This window comes from Carettochelys insculpta, chromosome 22, assembly GCF_033958435.1.
Source record: "Carettochelys insculpta isolate YL-2023 chromosome 22, ASM3395843v1, whole genome shotgun sequence".
Classification (NCBI taxonomy): Eukaryota; Metazoa; Chordata; order Testudines; family Carettochelyidae; genus Carettochelys; species Carettochelys insculpta.
This window is the reverse complement of record NC_134158.1, coordinates 19,506,954-19,526,373: the sequence shown is the minus strand read 5'-3', so window position 1 is coordinate 19,526,373 and position 19,420 is coordinate 19,506,954. Positions and strand designations below refer to the sequence as shown.

General features: G+C 60.3%; 1 protein-coding gene across 3 annotated transcripts in view; it reads left to right on the top strand.

The window, feature by feature from the left end:
* Window positions 1-19,420, top strand: part of LOC142024732 (SPARC-related modular calcium-binding protein 1-like) — a 36,540-nt gene that overhangs the window by 15,306 nt on the left and 1,814 nt on the right. Inside the window, exons 2-11 of one of the 3 annotated variants that reach the window (XM_075016909.1) lie at window positions 6,130-6,322; window positions 6,592-6,704; window positions 7,625-7,724; window positions 8,240-8,290; window positions 8,951-9,004; window positions 11,369-11,446; window positions 12,370-12,562; window positions 15,577-15,659; window positions 16,473-16,572; window positions 18,772-19,018. In XM_075016909.1, the coding sequence (XP_074873010.1) occupies window positions 6,130-6,322; window positions 6,592-6,704; window positions 7,625-7,724; window positions 8,240-8,290; window positions 8,951-9,004; window positions 11,369-11,446; window positions 12,370-12,562; window positions 15,577-15,659; window positions 16,473-16,572; window positions 18,772-19,012 (1,206 nt within the window). In that variant the 3' untranslated portion in view covers window positions 19,013-19,018. Of the gene's footprint in view, window positions 1-6,129; window positions 6,323-6,591; window positions 6,705-7,624; window positions 7,725-8,239; window positions 8,291-8,917; window positions 9,005-11,368; window positions 11,447-12,369; window positions 12,563-15,576; window positions 15,660-16,472; window positions 16,573-18,771; window positions 19,019-19,420 lie in introns of all 3 variants that reach the window. The other 2 variants (XM_075016908.1, XM_075016910.1) reach the window with 2 other exon arrangements.

Sequence of the window (19,420 nt, the reverse complement as noted above, 5' to 3'; positions counted from 1 at the left end):
CGGGGAAGGGGCGCGAGGCTGGGACTCGATGGGGAACCAGTCACTCACCCTCAGGCCCGGGACCGGCCGGTTCTCGCTGGTCCCCGTATGTTGGGATTACCGGGGCAGATCTCATTTAACCGTTTCTCTGCCAGTGCAGGGGGATGTCACGTGCTGCCGCCCTCGGTCCCTCCTGCGCTCTTCCTGGGGCCCGCAGGGACCTGGGACGCTCTGGCCTCAGACGAGTTACCGCTTTGGGCCTGTAGGGGCCTGTGGGACGCAGTTTGCACCTGCTCCTCAAAGGGTGTGAGCGGGGGGTGTCTTTAAAGATACAGACCCACCCTGCCTGTGAGGAGCAGGGCACGGGGGAGGGGTGGGCGCTTCGCTGATTGACGCCCACCGTCACCCTCAGTGACTTTAAGACCACCCTGGCTGCATCTGTGTGTCATGGCCCCTCTAGTGGCTGGAGCCGGGGGTTATAGCTCGGACCTCTGGGGCATATTTTGGAGGGGCAGGCAGAGGGCCCCCAGAGGATGTGAATTCTCGGGGTGGGGCGGGGAAGGGATTGAAGTGGCAGCAGGAGGCCTGGTCCATGAGTAAGGGCTGTACTTGGGGTGGGGACGTTCCATAGGCAGGTCCTGCTAGCGCGCCCATCGCCGTGGCCTCTGGGCTGCTCCCTGCGTCAAGTCCCCTGGCAGCCTGGGGCGGGCAGCGTCTGCTATGTGTGAGAAGGGCGGGGGAAGCCGCGATGCAGCCAGGGATGGACAGGGGTGGAGGTGGCTCAGAGGGTGGGCGGGTGGGTGGGGGAGCTAGGCTGTGCCAGCTGTCCCAGCTCTGAGCGTGGTGGGGGACCCGTTCCTCGGCGAGGCAGGAGGGGTGATGTCACGTCTGAGCCACTAAGAGACGCCTTGGAGGAAAGGCGACGTCAGTGGGTTTATTACGGGGGGCCCTGGGTCGGTGTCCTGTGAGGAGCAGGTGAGGGGCGCTGCTGGCCGAGCGGGTCTGGGCACTGCTGGCCCAGGGCTGTTTGTGAAAAGTTTGCATGTCTGGGGCTCTTCTCTGCAGGAGGGTTTGGGCGCTGGGGCCAGTTTGTCTCCCGCTGGCTCATGTCACCGTCCCATCATTCTGTCAACAGCTTTGCCCTTTCCACCGCAGCCAGGGGAACGCCAGGCCTTGGCCCCGGCCACCCCCTTCCCATGCCAATGCGCCCCTCCCTGCCAGGGCCATCCCCTCGGTGCCTGGGGGAGGGGACGTGCTCAGGCTGGTGGGGGGGATCAGGGCCTGGGGAAGGGAGGTGGCTGCCTGTCCAGGCAGCGGCGAAGGCTCCTTCAGCAGCTGGCACAGGCCTGCCCCCCTGCAGCCCCCATCTGCCCGGCTGGGCTGTGGGGCAGGGGGCTGGGACCTGGCCTCGGAACCAGACCCTTTGCTGTGCCTGGGCTGCTGAGGTCACAGACAGCCTGTGGGTGCAGGGCTCTGTGTTCCCACCACGGTGCCCCATTCCCAGGCAAGCGCCTCTTATCTGCTTCTGGCTGAGAGAGCTCCCTGTGAGGGCAGGCCCAGGTTCTGAGCCACTCTGAGCTCAGGGCAGGGAGGGGCAAAGCCGGGGTGGGGTTGCAGGGGATGTGGGTCGGGATTGAGGGGCAGAGCGGAGCTGGGGGAGGGGCAGCCCCGGGCAGAGTTGCAGGGGGATGTGGGTCAGGAGTGAGGGACACAGCGGAGCTGGGGGAGGGGCAGCCGGGGGCGGAGTTGCAAGGGGATGTGGGTCAGGAGTGAGGGGCAGCCGGGGGTGGGGTTGCAGGGGATGTGCCCTATTGATAGACCAGGGATTCCCGACTTATGGGGCGGGACCCAAGCATGGATCGATGTACAAAGAGATTTGTTCAGGGTCGCCAGCAGCTCCGAGCTGCATGTGGCTCTCCAGGAAGCCATTTGCAGCTCCTTAACGTTGCCCCATCCAGCAGCTCTGCCTATCAATAGCGAAGCAGTTACGCATTACGAAGAGCAGCTCCCCCTTTAGCATTCGGCGCTACCCGGGCAAGTTGCTTGATAGACTCTCGCAGTAAGTCGGTTTGCCCCCGTCCTCCTTTTTGCCTCCGTTCCGTTCTATGCAGCTGATTTGACAATTTTCATTTTTGTTTGTGTCTTCCTCCACCCGAGTGTGATCCGCCCACCCCTGAGTGTGACGCCCCCAGCCCCTCCTCCACCCGAGTGTGATCCCCCCACCCCTGAGTGTGACTCCCCCCAGCCCCTCCAACCCCTGAGTGGGGGGTTTAAGCTGGGGGAGCAGGAGGGAGCGGTTTGGGGAGGAGGGTCTTTCCCCCACCACAACTCAGATCAACTATAATAATAAAGTAACAATTAACTACAATAAATGCAGGGTTATTATTTTATTATTATTAATGTATTTTCCCGTTTTCTATGAAATCCCCGACTCTATAAACGGGGGGGGGCAATTTTACATTCTTGCCTCTCGTGGAAAATTGGCGCTGCTGGCGCCCGCCCGCGCGTCTTTGAGCGGCCCTGGGTCGCCAAGTCTTCCCGAAGGGTGCGAAGGGGTCCCCGCCCGGAAAAGCTTGGGAACCGCAGAGAGCTGGTTGCGGCTGCTCTGCCCCCCGGCTGCCCCAGGGCTCAGCCCGGAGGGAACCCTGAGTGACTGCCGAGGGGCAGCTGTGGGGCAGGGATCGCAGGGGCTGTGGGGCAGGCGGGGGGCAGCAGAAGTGGGAGGTAGGACTGGGCTAGCCGGGGGGGGGGTCCGCGCAGTTCCCCTTCCCCCCCCCCGCACACGCGCTGAGCTCTCACCCCCGCCCTGCGCGCTCCTGGCCCGCTGCCCCCCGAAGCCCAGCCCGGCAGGGCAGCCGCGGAGCCGCCGCGGGGACTGGAACGGGCTCGGCCCAACCTCTCCCCTTCTTTACGAGGCCCTGAATCCTCGCCCGCCTCCTCCCCCTGCAGCCTGGCAGGGCTCCCCGAGCGCTCCCCTGCCAACCGCCGCCGGGCTGGCACGCACAGCCGCGAAGCATTGACTCGCCTGCGGCAAGGCCCTGGAAGGGTTGTACCCCCCGCCCGCCCGGCTGCTGGACACGGCCGGCCCAAGGCCCCCTGGCTGGGTCACTCCTCCCCAGGGGGCTTGGGGAAAACAAGGCGCCCGGTGCCCCGCGTGGCGGGGGGGGGGGGCAGCTGGGCAGGAGAGCCCGGCCCGGGGGGGGGCCGGCGGCTTTGGAAAGCCGAGGGGGATCCCCTCGCCCCTGGGATTCGGCGGTGGACGTGGGGAGCCGGGACCCCGCTCTCACCTCCAGGTTCCCCCCCATTGAAAAGAGGGGCAACCCCCCTCCCCCCCGCTCAGCCGGGCCCGACGAACCTCCCGGCCGCGGGAGCCTTCGGAAAGGAGCTGGGAGAACCCAGGCGTCCGGGCGGATCCGGCCGTTTCGTACCCCGCGGCGCAAGGGGGATTGAGCCGCGTGTGCCCGCCAGGCCCCTAAAGGGTCACCCCGCGCCGGCAAGCGGCCAGCTCGCCCGGCTGCCTGCGGTCTGGGCGGGCGCTCTGGAAAAAGCGCCGGCGCGGCTGCAGAGTGAGTGGCTTTTAATTGGCCCCCGGGTCCCCGGGTGTTTATTTACTGTGCAATTAGTTAAACCAACTCCTGCCCCCTGTGCCAAGTCACACAGGCAGCGCGGCTCCCCCGGGGCGGGGGCGGGGGAACAGACCAGCCGGGCTGCGCCAGACCACAGCTGAGTCTGGCGCAGAGGCCCCGTCTTCCGACAGTGGCCAAGGCCCCCTGCCCCGGAGGGTCCGAGCAGAGCAAGGAATCGTCCCGCCGCCCCTTCCCCGTCGCCCCCTTCCCAGCGTCCTACCAGCCGCGGGTGGACCCGGCCCCCAGGGAATTACCCAGCTCTGGTCTGAGCCCCGATAAAGTTCTGCTCCGTCCGACCTCCACCGGCGGGAAGAAAAACTCCCTCTTGCTGGTTTGAAACCTGCTGCCTGGCGGCGACCTTTGTGTGCCGGGAGCAAGTCAGTAACTTCTCCGTATTCACTCGGGGTCTCGTCTCCCCCCCGCCTCCATCTCAGCCCACAGCTGCTCCTGCAGAAAGCAGGACGACTAGAGACCACCTGCTGCAGGGCAGGATGAGGCCTCCGAGCAGCAGGAGTCTGGCCACACGGACCAAGGAGGCCTCTGCTCATCAGTAGCTCCCCTGGCGTTTTCCACCAGTCAGTATCAGCCATCCCATTTTACAGAGGGGGAAAACTGAGGCACTGGGCTATGGGATATGCCCAAGCCCACCCAGCAGGCACCACCTCCTGTACCCCAGTTCTGCACGTAAACCAGCAGCCGGGGAGCAGGTCGTGGTTTTATAGACCTCAGTGATAACTTCTCCCGCTTAGTTTCCTCCTTCCTGAGCGGAGAAGTCGCTGTCGTGTTAATCTCCACATATGGTTGAGCGATGCCCGTGGTGGGCGAATGGCAGCTTGGATCTACGGCAGGGCCCCCCCGCTCCCCCGCTTCCTCCGCCATGGGGCAGCTCCAGGGCCGATTGTCTACCAAACCTGCACCCGGCTCTCTCCTCCGCGCAGCCCCCGCCCCCGCTGCTCCCCTGGCTGCGAGACCAACCGCCTCCCACCTCCTCGCCAACCCGTCCACGGCGGCCTCCCGTCACCACCTGCCTGGCCTCATGGGCAAAACTTACGCCCTCACCTTCCGGCGCTGACAGCCTCGTTAGGGCAGCTCTGCCCAGGCCGGTTTGCATGTAGAAGCGGGATGCAGGCGGTGGTGCCTCCATCCCCAGCGCTGCCCTCGGGCATGTCATATAGCCCCGTGCCTCAGTTTTCCTCCTCTGTAAAATGGGATGGCACATACCAGTGGACAATGCTAGGGGAGCTCCTGATGAGCAGAGGCGTCCTTGGTCCGTGGGGCCGAACTCCTGCTGCTCACGGGCCCCATCCTGCCCTGCAGGGGGCACTCACTATTTGGCCTGAATTCTGGGGGGCGGTTGTGGGGGGAGGGGGGATCCTGAGTGTCGGGGTGTCGGGCTCTGCTGTCCCCTAGCACTAGAGAATCTTTGGATGGCGGGAGGGGATTTCTGGGACCCGGCTCCTCCCATATGCGGTGGCTTGTTGAGCCAGGGCCTCAGCTTCCCCAGCCTGTGCGCTGAGTTCACCTCGTCCCTTCCGGGGCTGCCGGCCAGGAGTTAGGGGCCCTGCTGCGGCACCTGGGCCGTTCCGGGCCCAGCAGCCGAGGTGTCTCCAGGAAGGGTTTTGAGGGGCGTGCGGGGTTCTGCATAGGGAGGGCTTCTAGGGGTGCGAGGGTCACGGTGTAGGGAGGACAGCGAGAGGTGCGAGGGATGCAGGGTAGGGACGTTGAGCGGGTGTGAGGGGTGCAGAGTCAGGAGGACAGCCAGGGCTGCGGTGTAGGGGACATTGGGGGTGCAGAGTAAGGGGGACAGCCAGGACTGCGGTGTAGGGGACATTGGGGGTGCAGAGTAAGGGGGACAGCCAGGGCTGCGGTGTAGGGGACATTGGGGGTGCAGAGTCAGGAGTGCAGCCAGGGCTGCGGTATAGGGGGACATTGGGGGTGCAGAGTCAGGAGTGCAGCCAGGGCTGCGGTGTAGGGGACATTGGGGGTGCAGAGTAAGGGGGACAGCCAGGACTGCGGTGTAGGGGACATTGGGGGTGCAGAGTCAGGAGTGCAGCCAGGGCTGCGGTATAGGGGGACATTGAGGGGTGCAGAGTAAGGGGGACAGCCAGGGCTGCGGTGTAGGGGACATTGGGGGTGCAGAGTAAGGGGGACAGCCAGGACTGCGGTGTAGGGGACATTGGGGGTGCAGAGTAAGGGGGACAGCCAGGGCTGCGGTGTAGGGGACATTGGGGGTGCAGAGTCAGGAGTGCAGCCAGGGCTGCGGTGTAGGGGGACATTTGGGGTGCAGAGTTAGGAGGACAGCCAGGGCTGCGGTGTGGGGGGACATTGGGGGTGCAGAGTCAGGAGGACAGCCAGGGCTGCGGTGTGGGGGGACATTGGGGGTGCAGAGTAAGGGGGACAGCCAGGGCTGCGGTGCGGGGGGACATTGGAGGTGCAAACTCAGGAGGGCATCGGGGTGCCGGGCCCGGTGGCTCTGGTGGGGGGACGGAGCCCAACATCCGCCATCTCTCCCCCTCTCCTGCAGTTCATCATCTCGGAGGGCGAGCGGGGGCTGCCGTGCCCGGCCGAGTGCTCCCGCGAGCGCCACCGGCCCGTCTGCGCCTCGGACGGGAAGCTCTACCGGTCTCACTGCGCCTTCCAGCGCGCCCGCTGCCAGGAGCCGCTGCTGGAGGCGCTGCCCCGCGTCCGCTGTGGGGAGGCCCCGCGTAACCCCGCCGGTAGGTAGAGCCCAGGGCAGGCGGGAGGAGACGGGGAGAGGGTGTGAGCCCAGGCTCGGGCTCCCCATCCCTTTGCCCCCCAACCCGGCCGGGGCCCGGTCCCGAGCCGACAGAGCGGGCAGCCAGCGGGGTGGGGAATTCTCTGCCCCCCTGGCTCGGGAGCTGGGGGATAGCGGGGCCGGGGGCGTGGGTCTGTCGTCCCGTCTCTGGGTGCCCCGGTGGTGCCCGTTCTCCGCACCCCCATGGCCCCCCAAAACCTCCCCTTGCAGGCGCGAACCTCACCCGCTGCCAAGAGGACCGGGCAGCCGCCCTCGCCCAGGCCCGGCGCCAGGCGGACTCCACCTACGTCCCTGAGTGCAGTGAGGACGGCTCTTTCTTGCAGGTACCGGGGCTGGGGCTGCATCCCTCCCCCCACCTCCTCTGGGGGAGCCCAGGAGAGCTGCAAGGTCCCTCTGTGCACTGAGCAGCCCCCTCCTGCCAGCCCTCACCTGCTGCAAGAGGCAGTCACAGACTCCCGGGGCTGGACGGGACCTCAGGAGGTCTTCGAGTCCAGCCCCCTGCTCCAAGCAGGATCAACCCCCCTAAGTCACCCCAGCCAGGACCTTGTCCAGCCGGGGCTTAAAAACCTCTAGGGATGGAGAATCCACCACCTCCCTGGGCAGCACATCCCAGTGCCTCCCCGCCCGCCTGGGGAAGCAGCTTTTTCCTAATGTCCAGCCTGCACCTCCCGCTCTGTAACCTCAGACCGTTGCTCCTTGTTCTGCCGACTGACACCACCGAGAACAGTTTCTCACCCTCCTCTTTGGAGCCCCCCTGCAGGAAGCTGAAGGCTGCTGTTAAATCCCCCCTCGGTCTTCTCTTCTGCAAACTAAACAAGCCCAAATCCCCCAGCCTCTCGCCACAGGTCCTGCGCTCCAGCCCCTGAGTCATTTTTGGTGCCCTCCGCTGAACCTGCTCCAGCACATCCACAACCTTTCTATACTGGGGGCCCCCAAACTGGACGCTGTGGCCTCCCCAGTGCCGAACGGCGGGGTCGAGCTACCCCCGGCTGCCACCCTCCCCTCCCCTCCCCTTGACGCCCTTTCCGGGGGATCGGCCCCAGTGCAGACGGGGGGCAGCTCGGGTGCATGGGGCGGGCTCCCTTCCGGCCTCGACGGCGTCTGCCAGGGCACGGGGCGCGCTGAGGGCAGGACTCGGTCACGGCACCGCTCCCGTTCCGGGAGCGATGGAAGAGCCCCGACTCCGGCCCCCAAAGGCCAGACCCGCTGGGGTCACCTGCCCTGTGCGTCCCTCCCCGGCCAGGTGCAGTGCCACAGGCAGACGGGCTACTGCTGGTGCGTCACGGCCGAGGGCAAACCCATCAGCGGGACCTCCCTGCTCAACCAGACGCCCAACTGCACAGGTACCGGAGAGCCCGGCCAGGCTGGGGTCCACCCCATCCGCCCCACCGCCCGCTGCGCCCTGCGCGTCTGGGCCAGGCCTGAGTCCTCGGGGCCCCGGCTCGGTCTGGGCCTGGTATGGGCACTAGGGCAGGGAGGGGGTCAGTCCTCCCCGTTAGGCAGCATCCTGCCATGGGGCTGTGGGGCCGGTCTGAGCCCTCCCCACAGACGGGTTCCGAATGAGGCACCTGGGCAGTCTGAGGAGGAAGGAGAGGCCGGGGTAGGCAGTGGGCTGGGAGCCGGGACGCTGGAGGTCTGTGCCCGGCTCTGGGCAGGGAGCGGGGTGTAGTGGTTAGAGATGGGTGCTGGGAGCCAGGACTCCAGGGTTCCATTCCCAGCTGTGGGCAGGGAGCGAGACCTAGCGGTTAGAGCAGTGGGCTGGGAGCCAGGACTCTGTTGTTCTGGCCCAGCTCTGGGTGGGGGCTCCGAGCAGCGGGGCTGGACGATGGGGGTGAATTCTTTCTTGCTCCTCCTCCAGGCTCCTATGTGGTGCGGCCATCCTGGCAGGACCCTAATTCCTCACGGAGAGGTAACCCCTCCCGCCCTTCCCCCGAATGCTGGGTGTCCCCCTCCCCCACTGCAGCGCTCTGACTCCTGCCCGTCTGCAGCGCCTGGCACCCCGGCAGGGCAGTGAAGGGGTGTCCCCAGCCCCTCCCTCTGTGTCCCTGCACGCTGGAGAATTCCCCAGCCGGCTGAGGAGCGACTGGGGAGCAGTGAGCGGGTGCCCTCTGGAGGGAGCCCCGGGTACTGCAGCCTGCTTCCTAATGGGTCTTTGGGGACCCTGCCCGCGATTCCAGCTGCCCACCAGCTCATTGGAACTGGGAGCCCGGATACCTGGGTTCCCCTCCCGGCTCCACCACGTGGCCTGAGACGAGTCACAACCCAAGGCACGTGCCTCAGTTTCCCTCTCTTGACTGGCTGCGGGGAGCAGGTTGTAAAGGTAGAAAACACCTGGGGCACAAGGCTGAATGAGCCGCAGGGAAGCACCCCTGAGGGGCAGGCCCAAGGCAGCGTGCGCCCCATGCCCTGGCGGCTGTGAGAATGGGGGGGCCCCACCTCCCGCCCCCTTCCCCCCAGCAGGGCGGCTGGCGCTGGGGTCTGTGCTGTGAACTCCACTCTTTGGGCAGAATAGATGGCACTAAGACCTCTGTAATAGTGGCCTTCGAACTCTTTTCCTCCCTGAACGCAGAAGGCGGGAGACCCAGGCCCAGCCCGGCAAGCCCCCCACCCTACAGGCAGGAAGGTAAGTGACCCTCCATGCCCACCGGCTTATGGCAGCACGTGCCCCACGTTGCAGTATTGCCCGGGAGAGGGGAGCAGCTTACACCGGCCCAGGCGGGTGCTAAACCCCTCCCAGCCGTGCTGCCTGAACCCCTATTCCTGGGCCCCCCTGCCCCGGCAACCTGCTGCTCTGCTGTGAACCCCACACAGGCAAGTGGCTGATTTCCTGCACCATTAATCCCCCAGAGCTCCCAGAAGGCCCTCACATGGGGTCCAGCCAGCCCTCCCTCATGCCATTCCTACCTGGGGTAGGTGGTTCTTCCACTGCCATGGGACGGGTCACAGAAGTCCCCTTGGGGCTGTCACCTCGTGGGCTTGTCATGCCACTGAGTCCACCTACCTGCCCTCTGGGGCACCCCACCGCCCTGTCCAGCTGGGCCAGAACCTCTGGTCTCCCTCAGCCAAGGCACAGAATTGGGGTTACCCTCCCTCCAACAAAGCAGCTCAGCTCTGGGAGGGCTTGGCCCCCAGGAACCCAGTCCCCAAAGAGATCCAAAACAATCCGTCCTCGTCCGTGTAAAAGTTTTACACAGAAAAACTTATAAATTCACCCTCCTTATCAATAGCCTCCCTGGGGTCAGGGGGTTAGTCTGTAGCTTTGCAAACAAACAAGCAGTCCTGGAGCTCCTCAAAGACTAACACATTTATTTGTGAGGCCATGAGCTTTCCTGGGTGAGATCTACTTCCTCAGATTCTTCTTCCCCTGGAAATCTCATGACCGAATAACAAATGTTCACCTTTAAGGAGCTCCAGGACTGCTTCTCTTTACCAAAGACAAAGGGTGTGTCAACACTTGCATTCCTTTTTTGAAAGAGGTATGCAAATGAGGTAAACCAAAAATGCAATTGAAGTATAAATTTGCATATCCTTCATTTAATGGGAAGAAGGATTCTTTCGAAGATGGGGTTTACTTTTGAAACAGCAGCATCTACACTGGCTTTCTCCTTTCTAAGGAAGCTCTTTCAAAATTAGACTATGCAAATAAGGTGCAGAATATGCAAATTTATGCCACATTTGCATTTTCTTTTTGCCTCATTTGCATACCTCTTTCGAAAGAGGAATGCAAGTGTAGACACACTTAAAGAGAGCTGCAGTGGTTACTCCCACCTAGGTAACAATTACTTACACTGGGCCAGATTAATAAACAAAAGTGTTTTTATTAAGAATAAAAGTAAAATTTCTGTGACTCTAAGGCCAGGTCAACACTAGGCATTAAAGTCGACTGTAGCTACAGCAATTCTAGCTGTGACGGCTGAGTAGCTGGAATCCACTTATCTACAATCGACTTACCTGGCTGTCCTCCCAATGGGAGGTTGATGGGAGAAACTCACGTGTCAACCTCCCTTACTCCTTGCCAGATCAAGGCGTACAGGGGTCAACCGCCGGCCCCAGATAGTTTGATTTTGTGCATCCCTACTGGGCAGTCCCCTGTGTAGTGAAGACATTGCCTTAGGGAAAACAGACAGATCAGAGAAAGCTATTTAGCCAAATAGTACCAGAGAAACAGCCATGTCAGTCTAGATACCATCAAAACAAAAAAGCACTTTAAAGGCTAACAAAATAAGTTTTTAGGTGAGCTTTCGTGGGACAGCCCCACTTCCTCAGCCCAGAGCCCGACCAGAACAGACTCACTATTTAAGGCACAGAGAACCAAAAATACTGATCAAAGTTGAAATATCAGAAAAATTGTAATCAAGGTGGGCAAATCAGAAGACGAGAGGGGCGGTGGGGGGGGAAGTCAAGAGTCGGACAAAACAAAATAGGTAAAAGAGTCCTTATTATGGGCCACGTAATTGCCGTCCTGGTTGAAACCACCACCACATTAACAGGTGGGCAAAGACATAAGCTCTGGTGGGCAAAGACCCGCTTGGTCAGATGCTAACAAAGCAGCCGGTCCTTGCCCGCGAAAGCTGATGCTCCAAAATATCTGTTAGTCTATAAGGTGCCGCAGGGCTTCTTGTTGGTTTTGTTCAGCAGATTGTAACTAAAAGAAAAAAAAGCTGCACGGTGCATTTTGCCTAAAGCTGATAATCCAGTTCTCGTAAAGCATGCGGGGGAGGGATGTGAGACGACCACTTGGGCTCTGGCCCCGGGGCCGTACCCCAGGCTTATGAAGGGAGAGTCTCTTGCTGGTGAAAGGCACCATGAGCAGTCCTGTGCCCCCTTGACCTCTCTGGCCACCCAGGCTGGAAGGACAGGGTGCCCCCTGCCCCCGGCGGAGGGGCTGGGATGTGCTCTGAGGGTGGAAATGTGGCGCGGGGAGCTCGGGGGGGGGGGGTTCCCTTCCCCAGTCCCCACCTCCCCAACTTCTCTCCGCTGCTTTCAGAGGGCACCTCGCTGCCGTTCCTCATGCCCATCATCGTCCCCGAGTTCAAACCCAACCAGACGGTGAAGCGGATTCAAGGTAAGCGGAAGCTGGGCAGGACTAGGCAGCCCCAGGTCGGGTCCCAGGCTTGCCCCGGGGGGGCTGAGTTTTTGCAGGGCTCGTTCACAGTCCCTCCCCAGCGAACCGGGGCGCAGGAGGGGGCCCTGTTTTCGAAGAGGGAGCATTTGCCTTGAGGCCTCTCTAGCCTGGAGACCGTCTCTGCCTTTCCTACGCTGCTGGGCCCCGAGGCCGTGCCAAGAGCAAGCCCGGCAAACCAGCACTGGGGATGCACGTTGGTGCCACGGAAACCAAAAGGGAGGGGTGCTGATGGCATTTCGGCAGGGGACGTCCCCCCCAGAATGAGGCTGGGAAAGGGCGCAAGGTTGGTCTAGGTCCGTGGTGTCCAATACTTTCGCCCCAGAGACGCTGCGTTGTGGCAAATGGGGGGTGACCAACCTGTGGCTCTTGGAGCCTTTAACTGCGGCTCCTCCTGAGAGCTGCATGCTGGGAGAGCCGCCTGCCTGCTCCGCGCATGCGCCCCACCACATGGCGGGAGAAGCGCCTGGCGGTAGCACCTGCAGCTCTGGTGAGCCAACGGCGTTGGATTAAATGGAGGGGCTGGGAGTGCCTGGCTCGGGGAGGGGTGGGCATTTATGGCGGGGGGTGCCTGGCTCTGGGGGAGGGCATTTGGGGGGGGGCTGGGAGTGCCTGGCTCTGAGGGAGGGTATTTCTTTAGAGCTGGGAGGGGGCTGGGAGTGTGAACAAAGTGGTGAGTGTGGAAGGACGACAACCGCAAGCGTGGGGATCTTTGAACTCCTGTTGGACACCGCTAGCCCAGTTGCCAGCTGGGGGTGTGGCTGGGGTCCAGGATGCCTGGGTTGCGGGAGGGGGAAAGAGGTGGCAAGTGGGTGCCAGGAGAGTGAAAAGGTAAAAAGCCTCCCCCCGCTCCTCGGATCGGGCAGAGTTCCCTCCATCCTGTGAGCAGGAGCGGCTGGAGGCCCTGGAGGACGTTCGGCTGCACCCGCAGGAGGGGACCTTCGTCCCGGAGTGCGAAGGGGATGGCACCTACAAGCCCGTGCAGTGCCACCAAGCCACCGGCTACTGCTGGTGCGTGCGGGCCGACACCGGCCGGCCCATCCCCAGCACCTCCACCAGGTCAGTGTCCAGCGCCCCAGGCAGCCCGCCCGTGGGAAGGTGGGCATGAGCCTTGGTCGTTCCCTGTCGCTTGGGAGTGGGAAGGGTTAACAGTGGGGGGGTGGAGTTAAATGCAGAGGGCAGGGCCACAGCTGGGGGCAAAACATCCATTTCTAAAAATGAGAGAAATATTCATTTTTATTTGAGTTTTCCATGAAAAGTATCAGGGGATTTTTGGGCAGACATTTGAACATTGAAATACTTAAGCGGTGCCTCGTGGGAGCCGTAGTTCAGTTGTCTTCAGCGCTCATTTGTCTCTATGGACGGAGCTGTTTAGTGGGACTGCACGTTCCATGATGCACCAGGGCCAGGCTGTCCTACAGTGCAACTGCCTCTCCCAGAAGGGGAGGGTGCAGTGCATCTTGGGAGGTGTAGTCCAGTCTCGGAGTCCATTCCAGGGGTTTCCAGTCTTTTTAGTAACACAGCAGGCTTCAATGAAGCAAACAATTTGACAGCACGCCCACCTTTTCCAGCTGAATTAACTACTCGTAAATGTCATACTGACTTATGTTTAATAGGGTGATAGAAGATGGAGATACCTTGTCACAGGGTGCAGGGCTGGTCAATTTCCTCCAGCAGCAACTTTGCAAAGCCTCTGCCAGGGAAATTGATGACTCTGTGCCAGCTGGGACTCGGGCAGCCCTTGCGGATTGAGTCCCCAGCTGGCGTGGGATCATCTAAGTGTGCCTCGCCCCCCGTCTGGCTCTGCAAAGTGCTGTGGGGAGGGGAAATTTCCATGGCACACATTGATAGTCCTCGTGGCACACCGGTCTAGTCCAGCGTTTCTCAAACAACGTTCAGTGGAACACTCATCATCATCATCATCATGAAAAGCCAGGGGCTCAGCGCCTGTTGGTGTCTGATGCCTCCCTCAACTCTTTCCTTCCATCTTTCCCTGTCCCATGCGGAATGGCTTAGTTTCTGTAGACTAGCTCCTCACCAATCTACTACATCATCCACCAATTCTCTGTGGGGTCTTTCTCTCCTATTCGAACTGTCCATTATGCCCGATACCAGGATCTTGACTTTTTTATCATGGTTCATTCTGCAAATGTGCCCGAATAGCTGTAAACAACTCGCAGGTGTGAGCATCTGACGTGTTTTTGATATTGTATGCTAATGATCTATATTTTCTGTTATTAAAAACAGGTACAATGTGACTTCTTCATTGTTACTACTTCATTGCCAGGATACCCGATTCAATTGCTTCATTTTGGTTTTGCTGTATATGTTGCTGTTTGGGTTTGGTTTTGGTTTTTCTTTGTTGTTTTTGGTTTTTTGGGTCTGACCATTTTTTTTAAGAAACTTCATAGATGTTCTGTGTAAAAATATTGTTTGGTGTTCCATGGTCTCAAAAAGTTTAAGACACACTGTTCTAGTCCATAGAGAAGAATGGGAACCTGAGGTACCCAAAATACAGCCTCCTTACTGAAGATGCCGTTACTTCAACAGAGTATCTCACTTGCAAGTTGAATAGGGACGGAGAGATAGCCGTGCTAGTCTGTATTCTATCAAAATGGAAAAAGCAGTCAAGTAGCATCCAGAACACACAAGATCCATCATTTACAGCCAAGCCCTTAGGTACAATTGCATCTGCTCTGATCCTATTGATGGAGACCAAAAACTACAAGATGTCTACTATGGGCATAAGCATAAGCTTTTGTTGCACCTGATGAAGCAGGTCTTTGCCCATGAAAGCTCATGCTCCAAAATATCTGTTAGTCTATAAGGTGCCACAGGACTTCTTGTTCTCGAAGATACAGACTAACCCGGCTACCCCTCTGATACTTGTCTACTATTTTGTTAGTCTTTAAAGTGCTACTTGACTGCTTTTTTGTCTTGATAGAGTATCTCCCTGTCATGCATCATGGGAGATGTAATCCAGTCTGGATGCTTAGCCCATAGAGAAACAGAGAAGCATGAAACACGTAAACTACAGCTCCCGTGAGGCTGCATGGTAGACTTTCCAGATTGAAATATCATGGCCTTCTTTTTCTTTTTTTTTTTTTATTCCCCCTTTTTGGATGAAGAAAAAAATTGTTTTCGTCTGGAAACAGACATGCTTTTGGGTTGGAAAAATTCTGTTTCCAAAGGGAAATGTTTGCCCAAGTTGGAACTCTGACATCTGGAGCTGACTCTATGGTTACATGCTTCGGCCAGAGTGAATGCGGGTGCTTGGCATCAGACAGACCTCATGCATCCACATGGGTGCTGGCGAGGGATTTCAAGGGATGAAGGTCCCATGCAGGTTGCAGAGTCCTTGCTGAGCTGTTGCTCGTTGGTCAGTGAACCATAAAGATATGAGGAGCAGAACTCGGACAAGGAGTGGATTTAATATGTGAACTGCTGAGTCACCCACTAGATGGCACCTGGTTTATGGCTGATGGGAGAGGTGGGAAAAGTAACCAGAAAATGATTTGAGTAAAAGTGCAGCTGCTTTCAGTTCTGAGTACAATCGAGATGTGATGTGGGTGCATGTGTACTTTCCCTCAAGTAGTTTTCCAGAGGGACACCGGTGACTTTGTACATAAGTACATCCCCTCCCTCAGCAGCTGCTCTTTTATTCAAGTAACTTTTAGGGTACTTTTTCCACCTCTGGCTAATGGTGGCTTCTGGGGTCATAAAGGGGAACTAGTGGCCAGGTGGAGCTGGGGAGCAGGACTCCTGGGTTCTGCCCATCCTCTAGGAGGGAAGTGGAGTTTAGTGGTTAGACCAGGAGGACTGGGAAGTATGAATTGTATTCCTAGCCTGGGCCAAGTCCTTCTTCCCGCTCCGCTCCCCCAGGGCCTCAGTTTCCCCTCCTGCAGTGAGGAGGTGCCCATTGCCTATGGGGTATGGAGTGGGACTGGAAGCATCAGCGGTCTGGCAAAGAGCAGCCCCTTTCCGCCCTGCTCTGCTGCCTTGGCACTGGGAGCTGCCAGCGCCACCCACTGACCAGTGAAAACCAGGCATTGACTAGTCTTTCTTCCACCCAGGAACTTCCCACCCGACTGCGAGGCTGATGCTGCAGCCAGGAGTGCAGAGATGGGCTCCCTGTTCCGGGACAGGGCGCTGCCAGGTGGGGAAGAGGCACGGGGACGGACAGCCAAAGGCCTGGGCATCATACTTCTATGAGTAGTCTGGGGGGCAGGGGGATCAGATTCTTCAGCCAGATGGCCCTCGACTGCCCCCCAGCCTGCCATTGAGCAGACCCCAGGCAGTGAGGAATCCCCTGGCCTCTCTCCCAAGGCTGCCCGGTGGCCGGTGCTCGGCTGTGGTGCCCACAGTTTGGTGAAGAACAGCGCTGAGACTGACACTGGCTGGGCAGAGCTCCCTGGGTGGGCGTGGGGGTGAGAACTCTCAACCTCCCCTGACACTGGGACAGCTGTCCCCTAGAGAGGACAGTCCGCATCCCCCTGTGCCAGCCAGTCCCCTGCCCTAGGGCCGGATAGGATCAGGTGCCCCTAGAGGGGATAGACCCCATTCCTGCCCCCATTCCATCCCCCTGTGCCAGCCAGTCCCCTGCCCTAGGGCTGGGTGGGAGCCAGCGCCCCCTAGTGGGGAAAAAGTGCATGCCCCCCTCCTCGATCCTCCCAGCCAGTACCTTGCATGCCTCTCCTGGTGACAAGGGCTTGTAACTGGGAGCAGTGGGGTGGGTGTCCCTTCACTCCAAGCTCCCCGCTGACAGTGGCTGGGGTGTCACAGCCACCCCACCAGGCCAAAGGACTCTGAACCCCCTGGCTGCCACCCCCTCTCGCCCCCCAGCACTGCACTGAGTCCGTCTCTCTCACTTGCCTGGTGTGGGTGAAGCTGAGAGGGCCCACATGTGGCTTGCAGGGGTGAGGAGTCCTGGCTGGGCAGAGCCCCGTGTGACACCCCCACCCCCTTACAGGCTGCCCAGGTCCCAAGAAGGTGGAGTTCCTGTCCAATCTGATGAAGACCCTGGCGTCCGACATGATCCAGTCCCGGCTCATGCCCATTGCGTATAGGAGGTGAGAGGCTTGAGCAATGGCCTGGCAAATTCAGAAGGGCAAACTGAGGACTCTCGGGCGGGGTGGGGGAAAGATGGGATGTTGTTCTGTAGTGACCCCTGCTGGCTGATCGAGGGCTCCTGAGCCCCTTGGGGCAGGAGATGGACTAGACTGGGAGGTGGATGGTCTCCTATTCCTAGCTCATCTGATAAGTCTGGGCTCCCTCTGCCTCCCACCTCGAGAGAGAGGGGGGTGTGTGTGTGTGCACGCATGCACACACAAGTGCAGTGGGTGGAATGTTGCTCTCAGGCTCAGGAGACCTGTGTTCAAATCCTAGCCCTTCCTTTGGCTGGCTGGGTGAACTCGTATGAGTTCCTGAGTCACTCCATGCCTCGGTTTCCCCATCTGTACAATGGAGATAATGGCCCAACTCTGCCCCACAGCAGGGAGGGAAGAAGCTACAAGGTCCTGGGTCCTTCCTCCCTGAGTCAGGTGCCCACCCAATACAGCTGAGTTCAAACAAGAACCAGCTAAGGCCCTGAACGATGGGGCCGTCAAGGGCCACGAGCCAAAGTGGTCACAGATATAACAGGTCTCTCAGGGTTTGGGGGGCAGGAGTGGGCTCTGGACTATGGCCAAGGTGTTTGGAGTGCTGGAGGAGGCTCACAGGATGGGCTCTAGGAGAGTTTGGATGAGGGTGGGGGCTCCCCTGAGCCAGCCTGTGGGGGGCAGGGAGGGAGTTAGGGTGTTGGAAGGGGTTCTGAGAACAATGTTCCCTCTAATTCAGTATTTCCCAACCTATGGGTCGGGACCGCACCATGGGTTGCCATTAGATTTTCTAAGGGTTGCTGGCTGGGCAGCTCCAAGCCACAGGTGGCTCTTTCAGGAGCCATTTGCAGCTCCTGCTGTGCCTGGCGCTCACTCTGCCAGCTCCCAGCCCCTGCCCCGCTGCACTGAAGTGGAACTCAATATAATTGGTTTAACAGCTGGCAGGAGGGATCCGACCATTACACCAATTATATGAATCTCATTTCAGTGCGGCAGGGCAGGGCAGGTGGAGGGAGAGAGTAGGAGGGACAGAGGGGCTGAGCGGAGGAGGCAGTGGCAGCCTGGTGAAGGAGCAGGAGGTGTGGGGGTAACAATGGTGCTCATATGAAGTAGGTGGGAAGCATTTTGGGGCTGCGAGGCATTTAAGGCTGGGGATGAGGGGGGAGATGAATCTAGATTTATAAAAGAAGTTAACCCGGGGAGAACCTGCCCCCTCCTCTGGTTGTGAATTACCTTAAGTCACATACGGGTCACTCACTTGAAAAGCTTGGGAGCTGTGGCCTAATTTTTCAATCCATGTGCAGAATAAATTTTGTTATATGCACCGATGCATGGGAGGATGCGCACCACCAAATGAAACACAGGCTGCCGTCTTGAGGGCACTCTGGTCATCAGCTGGGCGGCCCCTGAATCTCCCCTGGGCAGCCACCCAAGTGCTCAGCTTCCAGGGAACGCTGGGCCAGAGGCAGGCCTGCTGTTAGGGGGGAGACGGCAAAGGGAGCGACTGTCCCTGGGTCCAGCAATTCAAAAGGGCCCAGGGCACCCAGCTCCCACTGCAGCGGCAGCAGGAGCCCTGAGCCCTTCAAATTGCCACCGGAGCTGCTAGCCCCCAGCCCTGCCCCTCCACCTGAGGCCCCGCCCATTCCAGGAGTGCTGGGCTGCTCACCTCCTCCCTTGCTCAGGGGCCCAGCAGTTCTACCGACCCCTCTGGGCAGAGGCTGGGGTGCAGGAGGGTTCCCCGTACATGAGCCCTCTGCGCTCCAGCACTGGGGCTGGGATGCTGGCGAGCTGGACCCTGGAGTCTCACGTTCTGGGTGCGCCGGTGCCGTGCGAAAGCGGGTGAATGAATCCTTCAGGCTGCCTGCCCCACTTCTTCCCCACCACGAGGGTTCCCTGTAAGCCGAGCACTTGAGCGGCTGCCTGGAGAGAGTCAGGGGCTGCCCAGCTGATTAGCCGCGCGCCCAGGGCTGGCAGCGTGTGTGCCTATGGGCGGTGCACATCTGCATGTGCCTCGGTGCACGGAACAAAATTTATTCTGCCCCGGATGGAACCAATTCGAGGGAGCCCTGGCCACTCTCCCCCGTGAGAGTGGAGAACAGCAAAGACCGTTCCAGAGGTTCGATCCCCGGATGGTGACCTTTGGGGGGGTGGCATCTGGCTCTGCCCCTGCAGGCCACCAGACCACCCGCCGGGCCCCAGCCTGGAGGAACGGGCGGTGCGCTGGCACTTCGTGCGCCTGGACAAGGACTTCAGCGAGGGGCTGAGTGAGCAGGAGTTGCGGCCCCTGAAGCTCTACCTGAAGCAGCACACCCGGCCCAAGCGCTGCGTCCGCAAGTTCCTCGAGTACTGCGACCTGGATGCCAACCACATCATCTCCCTGCACGAGCTCCGGGGCTGCCTGGGCCTCAGCTAGCACTAGGTGGGTGTGCAGGAGCCCCTGGCTGCGGGGAGGCGGGGGACCTGGTGGTGTGGGGGAGGGGCTATAAGTGGTGGGAGGGGCTAGTGGAATGGGGCAGGCTGGGGAGGCGGGGCTGGTGGCGTGGGGGGGGAGCTAGCAGAACGGGGCAAGTGTAGGGGAGGAGGCAGGCTGCCAGGGGGAAGGAGCTGATGGAGTGGGGGCAGGTGGAAAGGGAGGGGCTGGCAGAGGGGGTGGGGGAGGGGCTGGCTGCAGGGAGGTAGACTTGAGGCAGGCATCGGGGGAGGGGCTGGTGGACTAATTCTGGTTTTGGATTAGGTGGCAGCAGAACCTGGGGGTTGTGAGTTCAAATCCAGCCCTGGCAGAGAGGAGCGGGGAGGCTTGGCTGCAATGAAACCTAGCTCC